At 58.4% G+C, this 21,553-nt stretch overlaps 2 protein-coding genes and 1 long non-coding RNA gene across 4 annotated transcripts in view; 2 read left to right on the forward strand and 1 right to left on the reverse strand.

The window, feature by feature from the left end:
- The first annotated feature begins 472 nt into the window (after positions 1 to 472).
- On the forward strand, positions 473 to 16,205 carry PLIN3 (perilipin 3). 2 transcript variants are annotated; one of them, XM_046637487.1, is made up of 8 exons: positions 473 to 537; positions 2,539 to 2,620; positions 5,752 to 5,950; positions 6,106 to 6,188; positions 7,740 to 8,025; positions 11,984 to 12,183; positions 13,558 to 13,683; positions 15,397 to 16,205. In XM_046637487.1, the coding sequence occupies exons 2-8, from the start codon at positions 2,555 to 2,557 to the stop codon at positions 15,739 to 15,741; spliced, it is 1,305 nt and encodes a 434-aa protein (XP_046493443.1). In that variant the 5' UTR covers positions 473 to 537; positions 2,539 to 2,554; the 3' UTR covers positions 15,742 to 16,205. The 2 variants fall into 2 exon arrangements, with proteins under 2 accessions (XP_046493443.1, XP_046493444.1); XM_046637488.1 differs by having other exon boundaries at positions 15,400 to 16,205.
- Positions 16,206 to 16,344: 139 nt separating this feature from the next.
- Positions 16,345 to 20,152, reverse strand: LOC124225079 (uncharacterized). Its single transcript, XR_006884985.1, has 3 exons — positions 17,691 to 20,152; positions 16,782 to 17,309; positions 16,345 to 16,435 (listed from the first exon to the last, which is right to left on the reverse strand). It is a non-coding gene; the product is annotated as an uncharacterized LOC124225079 (long non-coding RNA).
- A 1,020-nt stretch (positions 20,153 to 21,172) lies between these two features.
- The window catches only part of TICAM1 (TIR domain containing adaptor molecule 1), a 10,511-nt gene continuing 10,130 nt past the window's right edge, over positions 21,173 to 21,553 (forward strand). The window contains exon 1 of the mRNA XM_046638606.1: positions 21,173 to 21,315. The gene's annotated coding sequence lies outside the window, so the exon portion shown is untranslated. The remainder of the gene's footprint in view (positions 21,316 to 21,553) is intronic.

Below are 21,553 nucleotides of genomic sequence, written 5' to 3' on the forward strand. Positions count from 1 at the left end.
TTGGGGGGGGCAAAGGGGACGATGCAGGTCAGGGCCGGCAGAAGGCGCTAAATATCGGTTCACCGCTGTCGTTAAAGCTCTCCCACTGCTGGATCGGGGGCTTGGCTCCCTCGCCCCCGTGCTCAGGGTGGGGGGCGCCGGGGGCATCAGGCACGGCCACTAGAGAAGCGGGGCTGGGGGACCCCAGAATCGGGTCTCACTTACCTCCCAGGACCAGGCTCATCGGGTCCCCAGATGGGGAAGGGGCGTCCCTGACTGGAGCCGACGTCGTAAGGGGTCTCCCCACGCGGGGCACGTCGGTGGCGCGCGCTGTACCCCGTGCCCGGCCCTCCCCGGACTTGTGGCTCCAACGTCCCGGGCCGGCCGAGGGGCGTGGCCTGGTGGCGGGAGGCCCCCTAACCGGATTGGCCGTCCGCCCCGTCACTCCCGAGCGCCCGCCCCCCCGAGTATAAAAGCGGGGCCCCGGGCGGCCCAGGACGGTTCCGGACCTGGCCTTGAAGTCGTGGGCGCTACCCTCCGGACGTCGCGCGGCCCGCGGTGAGGGGCGGGGGCGGGAGGGTGTCCGGTTGAGATGGGCGGGGGGCCGGCCGAGTCGTGGGGCGCCCCAGGCGGGGAAAGGGCGGGGAGGGGCTCCCCGGGGGGCTCTGCTGGCCTCTGTGCGGCCTGGGGAGGGGTCTCCAGCCCGGGCCGAGCACCCCACCCGTCGCCCACGCCCCCCAAAATCCAACTTCTGCAACCAGCTTGGACTTTCAAACGCTCTCCTTTCAATTCCTGGGACTTTCAGAGGGGGCGGGTAGTGAAAGAGCCCCCCACCCCAGAAGTGGCAGTTTCGGCGGGGTCGGGGGGCAATGCTCGGTCCCAAACCGCATCGTCTCCAAATTTAAAAAGTGGGCTCGCTTTGCAAACGCCGTTTGGAGGCCAGCTTCCTTGGTGCCGCCCTCCCTGGGTCTTCAGAGCCCCCTCCATCCCGTGTCACCGGGGGGGGGGGCAGCCCCCTCCCCTGGAAATGGTTTAGCCGCCTGGGGGCTCGGCCCCGCCCCCGCCCCCTGCCGCCCCGCCCACCCTGGGGCGCTCTGGGAAGCCCCGCCCCCTTCCCGGGTGGGCGTGGCCAGTGGGTTGCGCAAACCGGCGGGGGCGATGCCCGGTCCCCGATCAGAGTCCTTGGGACCTTTGTCGGGGCTGAGATGAGGGGCCCGGCCTGGGGCCTCCGTCTCCGGGAACTTTCCTGGCTGCAGCTGGGGGCGCGCATGAGGCCAGCCAGCTGTTGCTCCGGCCCCTGGGGCCACCGGCAGGCGGGCCGCTAGCCCCCCAAGGATGCGCTGACACCCGCAGCCCTTGCTTCAGCCGGTTCCAGGAGGGGGTGGTGGATAAAAGGGGCGGGAGGGAGAATCTCTGAGGCGCCCAGGTGAGCTCAGGCTCCGGGGAACTGCAGGCGACTTAGGTGATGCTCATCCGGGGCACGTGTGCCTCCAGGCCCCAATTCCCACTCGGGGGACCTTTGTAACGAGCAAGGTGCGCCTTCCTGGCTGGCTTCACCCGTCTGTCCGAGGCAGCCAGAGTGGCGTGAAATGGGTCTCTTGATTGAGCACCCACTGTGTGCCGGGGGCCCAGCTCAGCGCCACCGCCACCGGCAGAGCCTCTCCTCCAGTCTGGGAATGGTTGTCGCCCGCCTCCTGGAAACTAGTCCCAGCGCTAGACCCCATCTCGCACCTGGCCAGGGAGATGGGGCGCACCTGTGGCCCCCATCGCACCTGCAGTCGTGCATTAGGCCCCCCTGGCCAGAATCCGACTTGGCTGGTCTGCAGTAGGGCCAGGCACCGTCTCTCTTTTTTTTTTTTTTCCTTTTTAAAGCTTATCTTTGCTTTGAACGGGTAATATTATCTACCTGGCTCGAAAGTCAGGGGCCTGCCCGGGCTGCCTGATTGTCCTTGGCCATTATTAACAGTTCCCTGTGTCTCTAAAGATTCTGTGCAAATGCCACTCGCGCCTTTTGGGTCTTGACACTATCTTGGTCCGTGTCGGTTACGTGTCTTGAGCGGCTGCCCCGAGCCAAGCCGTTATTTTCTCTAGTCCCCTTCCGTTGGGCAACCAGGTTGTTTCTAGTGTCCTGTGGCCGACACAGGTACACACCTCTGCCTACTTGGCAGTGCACGTGTGGGACTGTCCTCATGGGGAGGTTTCTGGGTCAAAGGGGAGAGGGCTCTTGAAGGCTGGTAGCGACTGGCAAATGGCCATCCCCAGAGCTTTGGCACCACAGGTGTCTTCTGGGAGCCCTTGGGGGGGATGTGCCCAGACCTGGCCTCCTGAGGTGTGGCCCGGGATCAGCTGCGTCAGGTGATCCTGCTAGAAACGCAGATTCTCGGCCCTGCCGAATCAGCACCTGCTTAGGACAGGCCCACCGGAGCGCGTGAGTGGCTGAGAGGTAGGGCTCTAAGAAAGGGGGGCGGTCAGACGGCAGGTGTGAACCTGGACTTGCCCCTGGAGGGAGGGGCAGAGTGGGCTGTACCCTGACTAGTCCATCCATCCGTCTGTCCACAGTCCCTGCTTCCGAGAAATGTCTGCCAACGGGACGGAAGCCACTGCCAGCCCCCAGGTGACGGCAGAGGAACCGGTCCAGCAGGTGAGGAAGCTCTGGGATCCACGGGGTGAGGCTGGCCACACCGAGGTGCCGTGGCAGCGCATGTGGATCATGCCTGAGCAGGGGGTGGGGGAGCGCCATCGCCAAAACCCCTAACGGGACCCCGTAACAGGTGGGGACAACTGGAAATCTCAATGGCTCTTGCTTGGGGTCAGGCTCTGCTTGAAACTGCCTGCCCCCCCTCCAGCCGAATGGTCCTTGTCCCTGGATGTCCTGTTAGGGGTCTCCTTCTGGGAACTCAGTCCCTAATCCACCTCCCCCTCCCCAGTTTAAATAAGGGACCCTTGAAATAAACAGCTTTATTAGGGTTCCGTTCACGTATCCTAAAATTCACCACGACGAAGGGGACAACTCTGGTTTTTAGTAAACTATCGAGTTGCGCCATTTTAGAGCATTTTTCGTCTCCCCCGAAAGAGACCCCATTAGCGGTCACCCCCCGTCCCTGCCTCCTCCTCGGCACCCACTCGTCCATCGAGTTTCCGTCTCTGGATCTGCCTGTTGAGGACGTTTTGCCGAAACGGGAACACGCGACACGAGACCCCCGTGTCTGGGTCTTTCACTGCACGTGACGTTTTTGAGGTTCATCCGTGTGGTGCGATGCGTCTCTGCTTCGTTCCTTTTTTAAAATTGTGGTGAAACACACATAACAGAAAAATAGACTGTTTTAACCATTTTGAAGTGTACGGTTCTGGGGCATTAAGTCCATTCACGGTGTGCAGCCATCACCGCCACTGAATTCCAGAACTTTCCATCGGCCCAGGTGGAAACGCGGGCTCCACGTGTACTCACTGCCATTCCTTCTCCCCAGCCCTTGACCGCCGCTAATCTGCTGTCTGTCTATAGATTCATCTGTTCTGGACGTTTCGTGTAAATAGAGTCATGAAAACATTTGATAAAAGTAGAACCTTCTGCTCTGGGGACCTCTTGTGAGCGGACCACACAGTGTGTGTCCCTCTGTGTCTGACTCATGTCACTGAGCATCACGTCCTCAGAGTTTATCCACGTGGTGCCCTGGGTCCGAATTTCCTTGTTTTTTAAGGCTGAATAATAATCCATTGTCTGGATGGACCACACTGTGTTTCTCTGTCATCCACTGACGGACACGTGGGTTGCTTCCACATTTCACCTCTTGTGAATCATGCTGCTGTGAACGTGGGTGTGCAAATTTCTTTTCCAGACTCTGTTTTCAAATCTTTTGGGTATCTACCCAGAAGTGGAATTTCTGAGTCATAGGATAGTTCTTTTTTTTTTTTTTGGTGAGGAAGATCGGCCCTGAGCTAACATCTGTTGCCAGTCTTCCTCTTTTTTTTTTTTTTCTTCCCAAAGCCCCAGGACAGAGTTGTATATCCTGGTTGTAAGTCCTTCTATGTGAGATGCTGCCACAGCGTGGCTTGATGAGTAGCAGGTAGGTCCACACCCAGGGTCCGAACCGGCAAACCCCGGGCTGCCAAAGCAGAGCACATGGACTTAACCACTATGCCACTGGGCCGGCTGTCACATATGTTTTTTAAAATGTACTTTATACCACATTTTCTTGATCTTCTCACCAATTGAGGACATTTGGGTTGTTTCCTCCTCTTGGCCATCGTGAAGGAGGCTCTGTGCACGTTTGTGTGCAAGTCTCTTGTGGGCGGGTCTTCCCATCAGAAGGGTCGGTTTCCAGGAGCGGAACTGCTGGATTGTGGGGTAAATTTGTGGTTAACTTCCGAAGAGGCCTCGTGGATGAACCGTGGAGGCAGGCTGCCACCAAGGCCCGGCTTTGCCACTGGCTGGTTTGGTGACCTTGGATGACTGACTTAGCCCCTCCGTGCCTCAGTTTACCCTTCTGTCAAATTGGCATAACACTCCCCCTCGCCCAGGACTGGCAATTAAGGGAGTTAAAACTGTGAACAGTTGCACGTGAAAGTTGACCGTTGTGCCAGGGTCTCCCCTGCACACCCATGATCTTCACGACTCCTTCAGGATGAGGGTGAGTTACCCATTTTACAGATGGGGAAACTGAGGCTCAGATGCGCTGCTCTGACTACTCCATTCTGCTGCTGCAGGATGAAAGCAGCCACATTCAACATGTAAATAGTGGGGGTGGCCATGTGCCAAGAACACTTCATTTGTAAAAGTAGGTAGCAGTAGAATATTATGCAGCCCTGAAAAGGAAGGGAATCCTGATGCCTGCTCCAATGTGGATGGACCTGGAGAACGTGATGCTCAGTGACGTGAGCCAGACACAGAGGGACACACACTGTGTGGTCCACTCACAGGAGGTCCCCAGAGGAGCCACATCCACAGAGACAGAAAGTCGATGGGGGGCCAGGGGCTGGGGGAGGGGTGTTTCATGGGGACAGAGCTTCCGTTTGGGGAGATGGAAAGTTCTGGAGATGGATGGAGGGGATGGTGGCACAACCACGTGACTGGGCCTCATGCCACTGAGCTGTGCCCTGAAAATGGTCAATTTTATGTTATATGTATTTTAAGACAATTAAAAAAAAATGAAGCCCAAACACATGACAAGGTGGATGAACCTTGAAAACATTACTGTGTGAAAGAAACCACACGAAAAAGACCACGGATGTTTCCACTTAGTGAAAGGTCCAGAATAGCCCACGCCACAGAGACAGCAATTAGCTCAGGCCGGAGGGGGGCAGAACGAGGAGCGACCGTCCGTGGGTCCTGAGTTCCTTTTTGGGGAGATGCAAATTCTGGAAACAGTGGTGACGCTTGTGCAACCTGGCGAATACGCTAAAAACCGCCTCACTGTGCGCTCTGAACATGGTGAAACTTCCGCCGTGTGGACGGGGTCTCGGTCGAGCCATGAGGAGGAAACCAGGCAAGAAGGAAAATGTCAGACGCTGGGGGGCCGGAGTCTGCGGACCCCAGTGTTAGACCCCGGGTTCCATCCGGGTGCGGTTCTTGGCTGGGTCACGCCTGCCACACAGTGGGTGTCTCGTGCCCGGTTGGGGGTGACATAAGGGAAGCGCCCAGCGGAGGCCCCGAAGTTCCCGGCTTGTGCCACCGCGTGGATGCGACACGAGGGTGAGCCGGGTGGGAGCGCGATTGAAACCCCGGGACACCCCGGGTTTCGGGCCCAGCCCGCCTGAGCCACTTCCCCGGTGCAGCCCAGCGTGGTGGACCGCGTGGCCAGCCTGCCCCTCGTCAGCTCCACCTGCGACATGGTGTCGGCGGCCTACGGCTCCACCAAGGACAGCCACCCGCACGTGAGGACGGTGTGCGACGCGGCCGAGAAGGGTGTGAAGACCCTCACAGCGGCTGCCGTCAGCGGGGCCCAGCCCATCCTCTCCAAGCTGGAGCCCCAGAGTGAGTGGGGGCCCGGGCAGCGTGGCTCGGGGCGGGGGGTCTGCCCCATCTCTAGCTCTGGTCCCCCAAACCAGCACCGGCTGGCCCGCCCGGGCCCCCGAGAGATGCTCGCGTGTGCCAACTGTCCGATTTCCATCTTGCCCCGTCTCCTGCAGTTGCGTCAGCCAGCGAGTACGCCCACAGGGGCCTGGACAAACTGGAGGAGAGCCTGCCCATCCTCCAGCAAGAGACAGGGAAGGTAACCGAGTTCCGTCATCGGGAGCCCCCGGCGAGGTGGGGGGTGCAGGTGGCTCACCCCCGGACCCCCTCATGTCTCCCACTTTGCCCAGAGCTGCAGGTGGGGGAAGCAAATACAGTGAACACACCCACCTCAGTCCTACCCCAGGATCTTTGCACGTGCTCTTCCTCCTTCATGAACCAGGCTTTCAAAGTCTCTGCCCTAATGTCACCTCTTCAGAGGCCTTCCCATCCCACTCAAAGAAGGTCGTGCTGGCTCAGGCCATCCAGTAGGACGTCCTCGATAATACGTGTTCATTCTCTGTCCCGTCCAATATGGAAGCCACCCGTCCCCATGTGGTTTCTGAGCCCTTAGAATGTGGCTGGTGGGACTGAGGAACTCAGTTACTGGTTGTAACGATGTTAAGTTCTAAATAGTTAACGTTAGTTGAAAATTTTAGGTAATGGCTTTAAATTTGAAACGTCTAACTTTAAACTTCAAATAGCCAATTTAATGATTTTAAGCGTAAATAGCTACACGCGGGTCGTGGCTCCCACATCCGACAGCACAGACCTGGCATCTTACGTCAGGGACAGAATGTCTGGACACCTGCGGAACGTCCTTGTGTTGCTTAGTCTCAGCATCTCTAATACTGGGGTCCCCTCGGCGCAGCGACATGGGGGCCGGGTCACCTCTGGGGGCCGTCCTGGGCGCTGCGGGGGGCAGAGCAGCATCCCCGGCCCCACGCACTCGACGCAGGAGCCCCTCCCAATGTGACAGCCACAGACGTCCCCAGATGTCACCCAGTGTCCCCTGGGGGACAGAACCAGCCCCAGTTGAGGGACCCCCGTCCTGAGGGACTTAATTATTAATTATTAATTAGCACGCGGACTCCCTGCCTGGCCGGGATTGCGATTCTCGGTGCACGATCGGCGCGGTCACTGTCCGGAGCGTCTTTCGTTTCCGTGGTCACACGGATGTGCCTGAGCTGCCCCGCCGACCCCGTACCGTGGGCAGCTGGAGCCACGGTGACCAAGGGCCGCGGGCCAGGCGGCCCAGACGACGGGTTTGCTCTCACGGTGCCGGAGGCTCGAAGTCCCGGCCAGGGGTCAGCCCAGCAGGTTTCTCCTGGGGCCGCGTCTCCCTTGTCGATGGCTGTCCTCTCGCTGTGTCCTCACAGGGTCTCCCCTCAGAGACACAGTCGGATGGCATTAGAGCCCAACCCTAATGACCTCCTTTTACCTTAATCACCTCTTTTAAAGACCTTACCTCCAAATAGTCACATTCTGACCCAATTCAGCCCATAACACCATGGAACCAAGTGGCAGCACAGAGAGGTGCAGTGACTTGCCTGAGGCTGCACAGCGACCACGTATCAAGCCAGGGACTCAGCCCAGGCCCTCTGGCTACACAGCACGCGGCCTTAACTGTGACCCTGGACTCGACGTTGACCCCCTGGGGTCACCCGGGAGCTGGCGCTTCTCCTCTCGGCCTCCCTGGAGGTGGAGGGTCGGGGGGGGGTTCCCCAGCTATAGAGGAGGATGGACATGGTGACGCTGGCCTGTCCCGTAGGTCCTGGCGGACACCAAGGAGCTCGTGTCGTCCAAGGTGTCGGGGGCCCGAGAGGCCGTGTCCAGCGCCAAGGACATGGTGGCCACCCGCGTGACGGAGGCGGTGGACGCGACCCGGGGCGCGGTGCAGAGCGGCGTGGACATGACCAAGTCCATGGTGACGAGCGGCGTCCAGTCGGTCCTGGGCTCCCGCGTGGGCCAGATGGTGCTCAGCGGCGTGGACACGGTGCTGGGCAAGTCGGAGGAATGGGTGGACAACCACCTGCCCATGACGGACGCCGAGCTGGGTGAGTGCGGCCCGCGGCCTGGGGCTCCTCTCGGCCACCTGGAGCTGGCCGTCTTGTCCCTGCCACCTCTCCTCCCATCCATTAGCATGGCCGTGACCAGCACCGTCCCCTCCTCCCTGGCCAACCATGCCTGTCTTCCCTGCAGCCGCCACCAGAGGGCGCCCGGGAGCCCCTGAGTCGGTCCCCCCTCCTCTGCCTGCAGCCCTCCAGGGCTCCCACCTCCCCTCCTTCATTCTACTGCAGCCATTGGCCTCCTTGCAGATCCTTGACCATGTTCCTACCCCAGGGCCTTTGCACGGGTTGTTCCATCCCCTAGACACCCAGATGGCTTGCCCCTGCCTACCTCCAGTTCCGTGCTCAAATGCCACCTCCTCGATGAGGCCTCTTGTTTCTAAAATTGCAACCTCCCTCGTCCTGAACGAGGACGTATTGTGTCCTGACCCCCCGTCGCCCCCCAACCTGGCTCTTTCTTTCTCTTTGGCACTTGTCCCCGTGTCTAGAATGGGGCCTGGCGCTCAGCGGGTGCTCAAATCCCTGAATAAAGTCACTGGGAATCTCTTCTCTGTCTCCCCTTCATCCCCAGGCATCCATTTGTCCCTTGAACACCGACTGTGTGCCAAGCATCTTCTGGGGCCCAGGGAGTCTGCTTTTGTAGGACTCACAGTCTAGAGGAGACAGAGATCAGGTTAAAGGGGAGAATTCGAGGAGGGGGGTTGAGTAGGCTTTTCTGAGGAGGTGATGTTTGATCCGAACGTGAATGGAGGGAAGGAGTGAGCTGAGCTGAGGTCAGTGCAAAGGCCCTGGGGCAGGCCCAGGCCTGGTGTGTGAGAGGAGCAGTGAGGAGGCCCCTGTGGCTGGAGCAGAGGGAGGTGGGGAGAGGGAGGAGGGAGGGCGGGGAGGGGATTCGGCAGGTCGTGCGGGGCCTGGTGACCGCAGGGAGGACTCGGCTTCTCCTTGAGGGAGGGGGAGCCTGGAGGGCTGCAGGTGGAGGAGGCGGGGCCCACTCAGGGGCTCCCGGGCGCCCTCTGGTGGCAGCTGCAGGGAGGACAGTCTTGCAGGGGCAGGAGTCAGGGACCAGGGCAGAGGTGAGGGTGCTGGTCCAGGGGGCGCCGCTGGGGGGCCCCGGGTGACAGCAGGAATGAAGAGAAACAGACAAATGGGGGACAAAACCTTGGAGACAAAGCCGCCAGTCCTCCTCGTGGTCTGTGCTCGTCCTCCCACCCGTGGCCGTTGTCCCTGCCGTCTAGGGACAGCTGTCCTTTGCCCATGTGCCAGGGGCTTTCAAGGTCACAGATGCTGCTGCCCCCTGCAGTGACGGCCCTCGAGGGTCGAGTGTCACCAGACACCATGCTCCGCCCGGGGACAGGAGCCTCTTGACCACTCTGGCCAGGGCTGGTTTGTTTGAATGAAAATCCAAACATATGGGGGCCGGCCCGGTGGCACAGCGGTTAAGTGCGCACCTTCCGCTTCTCGGCGGCCCGGGGTTCACCAGCCCAGATCCCGGGTGTGGACATGGCACCGCTTGGCAAGCCATGCTGTGGGAGGCGTCCCACATATAAAGTAGAGGAAGACGGGCACGGATGTGAGCTCAGGGCCAGTCTTCCTCAGCAAAAAAAAAAAAAAAAAAAAAGGAGGAGGATTGGCAGCAAATGTTAGCTCAGGGCTAATCTTCCAAGGGAAAAAAACAAAAAAGCCAAACATAGGAGACAACTGAGAAAAGCTGAATCTGGACGAGATCAGGGTTTCCCAGGTGCGGCGTTGTGGGCATTCAGGCCCCGCTCGTTTTCTAGGGGGCCGTCCTGGGCGCTGTGGGGAGCTGAGCAGCATCCCTGGCCCCCCCCCCCCCAATGCCAGGAGCTCCCCCCAGGTGTGACAGCCACAGACGTCCCTGTGGGGGAGGGGCCGAATGGCCCCGGGGAGAACAGGCTGCTGGACCTGTTCTAGAAGTTCCGATAAATGGGGTCACGTGGTCCCCCGGGGGGGTGAGCGGCTCCGCGTCCTCCTCTCCTCCTCTCCCTCCATCCGGGGTTGCCGCGTGTGGCTTTCGCTTCCTCCTCTCTCAGTGGGCAGCTTCCTTGGAGAAAGTTCTGGGCTGTTTTGATGGCCCCGAGGCACAGGTTGTGGGGAGGAGCAGGTGGTTCGGGAACAGCGGAACGCTGAATGGGAATCGCGGTGCAGACGCCAGACGGTCTGCACACCTGGGGCCTCAATCCAAACCTGTTGACCAGGCGGCTGCTGTCGCGAGAGGCGGTGGCTGTCTCTGCCGCACGGCGACCGCGTCTAATCTTAGAGTTTCCAGCGGTCGCCTCCCAGCGCCCTTGGAAGCGGTTCAAGTCTGGCTTCTGACTTTCAGAGGCCTCAGCAAGAAAGGACGCAGGCCAAGCTGGTCTCTTGCAAAAGACGCTAAATGCAACTTTGTCGCCAAACGGGCTCGGTCTGCTCAGGGCCTTTTCCGGGTTGGTCCGTTTTTTAATTTCACCGCATCCTGGCCGGTTCACCAGCATCCTCCGGGCGCCAGCGGGAAGGTTTTCTAGTCTGATGCGTTATTTTATGCATGCGTCCTTTGTCGCATTATTTTCGGCCACTGGGAGCCCCCATCCGTGGGCTCTGAGTCCCGCGATGCTTCTTGGGGATCCCCGGGGGCAGGTGGTGTCCCCTGCTTTCTGGAGGGACGAGGTGATCCAGGCCGGGCTGGTGCGACCTTGAGCCCCACAGCATGTGGCTTGAGCATAGCTTGTCATGGGTCCTCGGCGTTTTCAAGATGCCACTGGACCTGCTGGCGCAGAGTAGGTGCCCAGACCCCGTAAGATGCAGCTGGGGGGCGTCCCAGCCCCTTGAAGGCAGGAGGAGAAGCAGGGGCTGCTGGGAGCAAGGGGGGACATGAGCCAGGCCTGGAACATGGGCCTGCGCCTGCCCTTGGTGTCCATCCCCTGAGAGCGCCGTGTGGGCCACGTCCCTTCAGCCCCCCACTTGCGATTGCAAATAAAGTTTTATTGGCATGTGGCCACGCCCACTCGTTTGCATTGCACCTGTGGCTGCTTTTCTGTGACAGTGGCAGAGTTTGAGTGGTCAAGGCACGACCTGGCCTGCAAAACCCAAAATGGCCATGACCTGGCCCCACACAGAAGAACATGACCCCAGAATTCCGTTAGGTTCGTAGAAACGACTAGAATCCCCCGATCGGAGGCTTCCCTTGACTGAGCCCCCAGTTGATGGCTGCGTGTGGGATTCTGTCGCTCTCTGTCCCCCCGTCTTTTGTTTCCGGAACAGTGCCCGACCCGAGGGGAGGCGCAAATATGTGGCTGACAAGGGAGATTTCGCTTAATCGTCGGAGCACTGCTGTTCCTGCCCGGGCAAAGCCCATCGCCTGGGTTATCTCATGTCACGTGTCCCCGTCCCTGTGCTTGAACGCGACTTTTCCACATCCTTTTAGAAAAGAAACTTGACCACTCACCAGAAGCAGAAAGCCGTCTTGCCCACTATAAATAGATCATAAAAGCGGCCAAAAGTTCATTTTGAGCGCAAGGTAGCCCAAACTTCACAGTCCACGCAGCTCTGACTTGGAGGGTTGCACAGAAAGGGAAACTGAGGCTTGCTGGCAAAATCTCTTCCAGGTACAGCCGGGCGCAGGACACGTTTTCTTAATGGGCCGAGTGATTAATATTTTTGGCTTTTTTGGGGCCACAGTCTCTGTTGCGACCGCTCCGCTTTGCAGCACAGACAGCAGGTCAATGGCGTGGGCGTGACTGGTGCCAATAAAACTTTATTTATAAAGGCGGGTGGCGCGCGCGGGCCCGCGGGCCGGAGTTTGAGACCCTCCCGCTGGGCTGAGGCCTCGTGGTCCCGGGCCGTTTGGGGGGCGTCAGACCCATTTCGCTGATGGGACGAACCAAGGGCGGGCTGCGCTGGGCTCCGGGGACCCCGGGACCCGCGAGCCTGAGCCGTGCTGTCCCCGCAGCCCGCCTCGCCACGTCCCTGGACGGCTGCGACATCGCGCCGGTGCAGCAGCAGCGGCAGCAGCAGACCTACTACGTGCGCCTGGGCTCACTGTCGGAGCGGCTGCGCATGCGCGCCTACGAGCACTCGCTGGGGAAGCTGCGGGCCGCGCGCCTGGGCGCCCAGGAGACCCTGCAGCAGCTGGCGCAGGCGCTCAGCCTGGTGAGGCCCAGGGGGACTGGGGGGGGGCCTTCCCTCGGGGCACCCCCACACCCCCACCCCCACCCACCCCAGGGGCCTCTCCCGATGGGCCTGCAGGGGCTGCTGGAAAGAGCGCCCCCGACCAGGGGCCGGAGCTGGAGGCCACGACCCAGGTGTCACTGAGGCTGGACCCTCCCAGGCCTCTGTCCTTGGCGTGTGGACTGCAGCTCCTCCCAGTGTCCCCTCGTGGTTGTCCCTCTGTGCATGTCTGCGTCCTCATCTCTGCTTATAAGGACCCAGTCCTGTTGGATCAGGACCCACCCCAGTGACCTCATTTTCTCCTAATCACCTCTGCAAAGACCCCTCTCCAAATGCAGCCACATCCTGCGCGCCTGGGCTGAGGGCTCCAAAACCGGAACTTGAGGGGACACGATTCAGCCCATGGCAGGTGGGCTCCTCCTCCGGGAAGCCAGCTCGGTCTCTTCCCCCCTAGTGGACTCTGAGGGGTCCAGGTGCACGAGACCACCCAGCCGAGGGGCATGAGTGCTTTTTTTGTTGCTTCAAGTCAGTTTTATTGAGGTATAATTTACATAAAATAAACATCCCTCTTTTTCTTTTTCTTTTTTTTTTGCTGAGGAAGACTGGCCCTGAACTCACATCCATACCCATCTTCCTCTACTTTATATGTGGAACGCCTACCCCAGCATGGCGTGCCAAGCAGTGCCATGTCCGCACCCGGGATCTGAACCCTCGAACCCTGGGCCGCCAAAGCGGAACGTGTGAACTTAACTGCTGCGTCACCAGGCCGGCCCCTCCCCTTTTTAAAAATGTGCAGTTTGAGGAATTTTACAAATATAAGCAGGCACGTAGCCAGCGCTGCAGTCAAGATGTGGAACGTTTCCATCACCCCAAGTTGTCCCCTCCTGCCTCTTTGTGGTCCAATCCCCCCACTGAGGGTTTTTTTAATTCTGTTCTCTGAAGAGCTACATTCCTAGTTTTTTTTCCTCTTTGCTTCGCTTCCTCTAAGTACTATCTTCGCCCTCTTTTTTTTTTTTTTTTTGATTGTAGTAAACTATGCGTGACCTAAAATTTATGATCAGGAGGAGGAGAAACGGATAAAATGAGAGGAGCCACAGAATTTGTGGCCGCATTTTTTTTTTTTTTGCAACTACAGCACAGGCCGTGAGTGTGTCGATTAAGCCGAAGCTCACAGCCCGTGTCACCAGAGCCACGGAGACCTCGTGTGACAACAGCGTCCCTCCCCCCCCTTTGTAGACCACCTCATCCCCCGGCTCCCCCTGGAATCCCGCCTCTCCCGGGGGGCGGGGGGCTGCGCGGGGGGTGGCGGCCGTGGGTGGGTGCCCAGCCAGCCCTTCCCTCTCCCTCCTGCTCCAGATGGAAACGGTCAAGCAGGGAGTTGATCAGAAGCTGGTGGAGGGTCAGGAGAAACTGCACCAGATGTGGCTCAACTGGAACAAGAAGCAGCTCCCGGGCACGGAGGAGGACCCGGCCCAGCCGGAGGTGCCCACCGCGGGGGGTGGCATGGGTTCTTGGGACCCCGACTTCCCTCCCCACACCTCTGCTTGGGTGGGCTGACCTGCCTGGCACGCTTTCCCTGGCCTCACCCCCTATTTGTGACTTCAGGATGCAATGACACCTCCTCCCGGAAGCCCGCCTTGATTCCCACACTTGGGTGTGGATGTTGCTTCTGAACCATGGGGTGCTTGGTGGCGATGCTTGATGGGGGTTTCTTTTGGGGGAGATGGAATGTTCTGGAATTAAATCGAGGCAGTATTTGCACAACCTCGTGACTATATTAAAAGTCACTGAATTGTACCCGTCCTGGTATGGGAGTCAGATGTGTATCAGAGAGTCAACACGTAAAGCAAGGGTGACAAAGGTGATGTTTATAAAGATGGCGTGAGTGTCTCTGTCAACGCACAACTGTTCAGCGTCCAGACCCGCCCGAGCCGTCTCCCCCCAAACCCCGGGGTCGAGGCCGCAGCCCTCAGCTGATGGCTCAGGACAAGGTCCCGCCCCGCCTCCTCCCGGCCCGGGCGTCTTCAAGGCCCCGTCTAGACCGCGGGCTCCCCCACCGCTCTCCGCTTCTGCCTAGAAAGCTGTTCCAAAACTTCCCTCTCCTTTTTTTTTTTTTAAAAAAAACAATTTTATTGAGATATAACATTCAGTATCTTGTACTTTTTTTAAGAAACAGTTTCATCGAGATGTAATTCACGTCCTGTATAATTCACCCTTTTAAAGTGTAGAACGCAGGGGGTTTTAGTATTTTCGCAGAGTTGTGCAACCATCACCTGAATCCACTGAGAACGTTCCATCCCCCAAAGGGAGATCTTGTCCCCATCAGCATCCCCCCACCCCCTCCCCAGCCCCTGGCCCCCACGAGCCCGCTCTCTGTCTGTGGATCGGCCTGTTCTGGACGTTTCCCGTCAATGAGATCACACGCCGTGTGTCCTTCTGTGTCTGCTTCTCTCCCTGAGCGTCGTGTGTGCAGGTCCATCCACGTGCGGCAGTGTCGGGGCCTCACTCCTCTTCATGGCTGTGTAATATTCCAGCATATTAATATAATAGTCCAGTCCAGTGTGGCTGGACTGCCTCATGTTATCCATCATCCGTTGATGGACATGTGGGGTGTCCCCACCCTTGGCCTTGTGAATCGTGCCCCTGTGAGCGATTGTGTTCACGTCTCTGTATGGACGTGAGTTTTCATCTCTCTTGAGTCGACACCAAGGAGTGGAATCGCTGAGTCACGTGGTGACTCTATAGTTTAATATTTTGAGGACCCACCAGCCTGTCTTCTAAAGTGACCGTCCCACCGACAATGTCCCCAAGGCTCCCAGTGTCACCCCGTCCTCGCCAACACTTGCTACTGTCTGTTCTGAATTTAGCCGTCCCGGGGGGGGTGGTGGAGTGGGGCTCACAGTGGGTTTGAGCCGCGTTTCCCTAATGACCAGTGGGACACCTTCTCCCCTTCTTCTTGCCCATTGGCGTATCTTTGGAGAAATGTCTCTGCCTGGCTTTCCGTTTGGCTCGTAGATACGTCACCCAGTTTGAACCTCGGAGAGTTGGTATTCCAAACTGCCGTGTAGACGGCCTCCCCCAGGGAAAGGTTTTTCCCAGAGGTGGGAGGTGGGACCCCGTTTTCCTCCCTGGCTTGGGATCTAGTCAGCCCCTGACCAGCGAACGGCACTCACAGTCCCCACCCCCCTGTGCCAGCAGGTGGAGTCGCACACGCTCGCCATGCTCCGCGACGCGGCCCAGCGGCTCCAGGCCACCTGCGTGTCCCTGGGCCCCAGCATCCAGGGGCTGCCGGCCCACGTGAAGGACCGGCTGCAGCAGGCCCGCTGCCACGTCGAGGACCTGCAGGCCACCTTCTCAGGCGTCCACTCCTTCCAGGACCTGTCCAGCGGCGTCCTGACGCAGAGCCGCGAGCGGGTCGCTGAGGCCCGGGAGGCGCTGGACCACATGGTGGAGTACGTGGCCCAGAACGTCCCCATCATGTGGCTGGTGGGACCCTTTGCGCCCGGAATCATCGAGAGAGCCCCGGAGGAGCAGAAGTAGGAGAGCCGGGAAGGGGGCCCGGGGGGCCGCGAGCAGCCCTGACCCCTCGCCCGCCGCGCCTTTTTGCTGGTCCTCCCAGCTCATCTCAGCTGCCACCGCGGGACCCTGACGTTCTCCGCACGGAGGACCAGGCCCTCAGCCTCTCTGAGCTCGGAGGAAACGCGTTCGGAGCCTCACCTCCTCGGTCGCTGGGACGAGGTTTCTGGGAAAAAGTTTTTTCTAGAACGTTCCAAAGAAAAAAAATTTTTTTTTTCCTTCCTTAAAAGTCAGGGATATGATTCTTGTATCTCAGTTCCTTTTCTACACCAGGCCCCCATAAGCTAGCGGACTTGCGCTTCTGGTCTGCAAAGGGGGTGGAGGCTGAGCTGGCGAGACGTGCTCCAGAACAGAGTGGGGCTCAGCCCTGCCCCGCGAGCTGTGGGTGCAACTCCAGAGTGGCCTTAATAAATTTTACCTGCAGCCCAGCGCAGGCCGTGTGTGTCTGGTTTTTTCCGGCGTCTCTGTGTTGGCCTTCTTGGCGCCTGCCTTGTTTTGCGCACAACAGTGTGAACAGGACAGTGTCGGCCCTGCTACTGGGCTTGACGTTTGGCCCCCAGCGCCTCGGTTGTCAGAAATGCACTCGCATGCTGTGGCAGCATCCCACATAAAAGGATGAGAAGGACTTACAACTAGAATATACAACGATGCACTAGAGCTTTGGGGAGGAAAAAAAAGAGGAAGATTGGCAACGGATGTTAGTTCAGGGCCAATCTTCCTCACCAAAAAAAAAAAAAAAGACTAGTACTTGCCTTATCTCAGGGGGTCTCCCCCTCAGCACTGTGGGGCCGGACCATTCTCTGTGGGGGGCCATCCTGGGTGCTGTGGGGTGTTGAGCAGCATCCCTGGCCCCCCACCCACTCAGTGCCAGGAGCGTGACCCCCCTCTCCCAAGTTGTGACAACCACAAGTGTCTGGGACATCCGCAAGTGCCCCTTCGGGGACAGAATTGCCCCAGGTGAGAACCACGGCGTTAGCTGGTCACATCCCAAACTCTTTTCTTACCTCTGACTCAGTGAGTCCCTGAGGTCCCCGAATGGGCCCATTCCTTTCAGCGTCACCACGAGCTGGTTGCTGTCCTGAGCGCTTGGTGGATGTCGGCTCCATCCTCATCTCAACCATCCGGGGTGGGTGCTACTTGTGTGCCCATCTTCTAGATGGGGAAACTGAGGCAGGGAGCAATCAAGTAATCGGCTCAAAGTCTCCCAGCCAGTCAGTGGTGGAACTGGACTCAGACCCTGGGGTGCCGGCCCCAAAAACCTAGAGGGCCCAGAGGGCGGGTGTGGGTGCTCGTCCTTCGGCATGCACCCCGACTTGCTGGGGAGCTTGTCTGGCCCCGCTTGCGCTCTCTGGCCCTTCATTGGTCCGTCCACAAAACGGGGTGTATCAGTCGGCCGTTGCCATGTAACATGTTGGCACTAACTTGGTGGTTTTAAGCTGATTTTCTCCCCATATCTCGTTAAGTCCGTTTCGAGGTCACGAGGCAACTGGATTTGTCACAGCATCCATACTACTCTTGTGTCCGTTCTGGTTCTGAGAGATGAGACATCACAGGCTTTTCTTTTTTTTTTTCCTGAGGAAGATTGGCCCTGAGCTAAAATCTGCCACCAATCCTCCGTTTTTTTTTGTTTTTTTGTTTTTTTTTTTTTGCTGAGGAAGACTGGCCCTGAGCTCACATCCGTGCCCATCTTCCTCTGCTTTCTCTGTGGGACGCCTACCACAGCATGGCTTTTGCCAAGCGGTGCCATGTCCACACCCAGGATCCGAACTGGTGAACCCCAGGCCGCCGAAGTGGAACATGCAAACTCAACCACTGCACCACCAGGCCAGCCCCTTACATTTTGAAAACGTTTTAAAGCAGAGAGAAATTGTCAGCAGAGACCATCTGTGGTCTGCAAGGTCTGACATATTCACCGTCTGACTCGTCACAGGAAATGCTTGCAGGTCCTTCTGGAAGCCACGGTCCCGTCCTGTGCGTGGGCACATCTCCAGCAGATGATGATGGCGGTTCTGGGGGGGGGTCAGGGAAGCAGGTGTCACTGCTGGAGCGATGGGATGGCCCAGCGATGTCTGTCCCCAACTGAGACTCGGAGGCGAGAGGGGGACGTTGGCTCACCCCCAGGCCCCCTGGAGAGCAGCAATGACCCTCTATTCTTTCTCATTCACAAGGGCGGGGCGATGTCACCTTCTCTTGGGGACCCTTGGTCTGACGGGCAGGAATTTATAAATCCGTATGACAAAGCCGCATGGGACAGCCCCCCTGTGTTCTAACCCTCCCACTCCTGCGTTTATCCCCAAGTTCAGCGTGCGCAGATGTCCACACACGGACTTGCCCCCAAATGTTCATGGCATCTTCATTCCAAAGAGCCCCAAACTGGGGGAAAAACCCAAGTGCGCATCCAGAAGCCAGTAGATAAACCAATCAGGGTAGAGGTCACGCCTCGGAATATTACATGGCAAAGAACAAGGATAAGTGACCGATCGTCACGACAACGCGGGTGAAACTCCCAGGCGTGATGTTTTGAGAGCAGAAGCCTTCCGTGGTCTGATGGCCTTTCGATGAAGTTTCAAAACGAGTGAAACTAAACCGTGACGGGAGAAATCGGCTCTGGTGAGTAATGACGGCCAAGGGGCAGGAAGTGACCTCTGTCCTCCTGGGCGCGTTGGCCACGGAGAGGGTTACGTACCCAAGTCCGCTGAGCTGTTTATTTAAGATTTGTTTGGTTTGGTGCCTCTGAACGATCCCACGACACAAATTAAGAAAGAGAAAGTGCGAGTGGTGGGGATGGGGGGGAGGGTGGCGGGAAATGAGCCCGTTCATTCACTTCCGGGGGGGCCGGTGAACAGGGAACACAAATTTGGAGAACAATCCAGAAGGACGTATTAAGAGCGAGACTGTATCTTCCCCACGGCCGAGGAGAAGTCAGTCCCTGCAGTTCCCCCTTCCCCAGCCGCCCCAGAGAAAAGTCACCTCATCCTTTTCTCAACCCCAGGAGGCAGCTGCTGTAGTCATCTCTGTGTTGGGGGGGGAAACTGAGGCACAACTCCGCGGGCTCGTCCTCCGCCCCACCTCACAGCTGGTGAGTGTCAGAGTACGGATCTGAACTACGCCTGGTTTTGTAAATAAAGTTTTATTGGCACACGGCCGCGCCCACTTATTGACGCATCGCCTGGGGCCGCTTTCGAGCTACAACTGGCAGGGTGAGTAGTTGTGACCTAGATGATCTGGCCCGAAATGCCAACAATATTTACTCTCTGGGGATCAAAGATGACCACCACGATCTGTCTGTCGTGGGGACAGGCCCTGATTGAACGCTCCCAAAATTCCTGATGATCCGGCAGGATGCGGAGAGAGGCACGGGAAGATGGATTTAAAGGGATGCACTACTTTTTTTTTTTTTTTTTTTTTGGTGAGGAGGATTGGCCCTGAACTAACATCTGTTGTCAATCTTCCTCTTTTTTGTTTTTCCTCCCCAAAGCCCCAGTACATAGTTGTACATCCCAGTTGTGAGTCCTTCAATGTGGGATGCCACCACATCCTACTTCTGTGCGAGGTGGCTTGATGTCATTATTAACACCCAGGCTGATGAAGCACCGCGGGGCCACGGGGCCCGCCCCGGGGAAGATGGATTTAATGCCCTCTCCACCGCCAGCTCGGGAGGCCCGAAAGGCAGGGCCCACTTCCCCCGCTGCCCCCACCGCCACCATCTATCCCCAGAGCCTAGACACACCTGGTACACAGTAGGTACTCAATAAAATTTCTCCCTCAGTGGAGACGGACACCAAGTCAGAGGCTGTGGCGGGGAGGTGGGGGTCGGGGGCTCTTAGCATCCATCTAACTTCCATTTGCACCCCCGTCCCATGAACCTGGGTGCCAGCTTTGGCTTGGGGTCCACGCACCTCTCAGGGGCCCTAAGGAGGGAATTCGGGGTGTCTGTGAACTGACGAGGGGAAAACCCCACATCTCTGTTTTCACTGACTCTGACCCATATTTGCCATTTCCTCAGTTCTGAAGGAAGGCACCGGCAGGATGTGGTCCCCAATAGAAAGCCACAGATATCTTCATATCGATGGCATGGCTGCAGGTGGCTCGAAATATGGCGGCCACTTGTCGCCACTGCAAAATCGCCATCCTTATGGATCTCGCTGCTGAAAGTGGTAATAAATTTAAAGATTTGTCCCCAAGTGCTGTTTGTTCCTGTATCGCTCAATTTCAAAAGTATTTTTAAAGTGATTGTCTTATGAGTATTTAAATTTTTTTTCACTGTAAAATAACATAAAACTTACCTTTTAACCGTTTTCAGTGCCCAGCTCAGCGGCATGAAGCACATTCACACGGTTGTGCCACCGTCCCCACCATCCGTCTCCAGAACTTTCCATCTCCCCAAACTGAAGCTCTGTCCCCATGAAACACTGACTCCCATCCCTCCCCCAGCCCCTGGCCCCCCATCCTTTCTGTCTCTGTGGATGTGGCTCCTCTGGGGACCTCCTGTGAGTGGACCACACAGTGTGTGTCCTTCTGTGTCTGGCTCATGTCCCTGAGCATCACGTCCTCCAGGTCCCTCCACGGTGGAGCAGGAGTCAGGATCTCCTTCCTTTTCACAGCTGCGTAATATTCCGCTGAATCCATATCCCGGATTTGTTTATCCATTCATCCAACAATGGATCCTGAAACGGTCTTTAAAAAGTCGCTTAATGAATGTATTTCGACATAAGGGATTTCCCTGGAACCTCCCACCTCCCGTTTTCTGCGTCTAACAAATGGCATTTGGAGAAGAGCTTCTGGGCGGCTCCAGGCTGACAAGGGGACCCAACATTACGATTTTCCTGGACCTTTTCCTCCATTAAAAAAAATAACAAAAATGACATTTTATGACTTCCTTGGTATAAAGACGAATATAATGCAGGCTGGATTTTTTTTTTTCTTTCTGATTTTAAAGGAAATGAAAACCTTTTCGTGGGCCCCCAAAACTCTGATGGGCCCGGGGCCCCGTATCCTGACTCTGCTTAGTGGTTGTGTCCACCCGGGGTCCAGGACCCCAAAAATGGCCAGGACCCCTGCGAATTTAAACGCATCTGCAAACACCGATTCGGGCTGGCTGCCCCTGTTCCAACCCCGCGGGCGTCGCCAAGCTCCCCCCCCACGGTGGCCCCCACTCTCCTGCTTCCCAATTTTGGGGAGACCCCCCCACCCCCACGCCGGTCCTATTTCCTGGAAAGCATTGATCACTAATTGAGATGCTCTAATTGTGAAATTGCTTTCTCATCTGCGTCCCCCCTAAACTGTGAAAGGCCCGGCCCCGGTCCCCGTCGTGGTCCCCCGCGTGCGGCGCCCGGGGGCGCTGGGGGTGGCAGCCGGCGGAGGGCGTCGCCCGGGGCGCCGAGGGGACTTTCCCGGGACCGGCGGCGCCGTGACCTCACCTCCTCCCTCCGCCCCGGGACGGAAGGGGCGGGCGGCGCCGGGGGAGGAGCTGCGCCCGTGCGCCCCGCGCTGCGCCCCAGCCCCGCGACTGCAGCGCCGCGGCCGCCCCGGAGCCCGGTAGGTGGGGAAGGGGCCACGGCCGGCCGGGGGCCCGGGGGTGCGGGAGGGCACGACCCCAAGGCCTGCGGGGGGCCCGAGGGTGCCGGGTTCGAGGCCAGCTGCCCACCCCGGGCTCCTGGCGTCCTCGCGCCGCGTGTCCGGGGGCCCCTTAACGCTCCAGCTCCCCGCCCCGGTGGCCCAGGGCCTCGCCGACACCCTGGGTACCCCCTCACACCCCTGATCCTTCCACACACAC

This window comes from Equus quagga, chromosome 14 (genome assembly GCF_021613505.1).
Source record: "Equus quagga isolate Etosha38 chromosome 14, UCLA_HA_Equagga_1.0, whole genome shotgun sequence".
In the NCBI taxonomy this organism is placed as follows: Eukaryota; Metazoa; Chordata; class Mammalia; order Perissodactyla; family Equidae; genus Equus; species Equus quagga.

Coding starts and splice junctions, on each gene's coding strand:
- PLIN3 (XM_046637487.1), top strand. CDS start 2,555: ATGTCTGCCAACGGGACGGAAGCCACTGCCAGCCCCCAGGTGACGGCA. Junction 6,189..7,739: donor TCCAGCAAGAGACAGGGAAG/GTAACCGAGTTC, acceptor CCTGTCCCGTAG/GTCCTGGCGGACACCAAGGA. Junction 12,184..13,557: donor TGGCGCAGGCGCTCAGCCTG/GTGAGGCCCAGG, acceptor CTCCTGCTCCAG/ATGGAAACGGTCAAGCAGGG.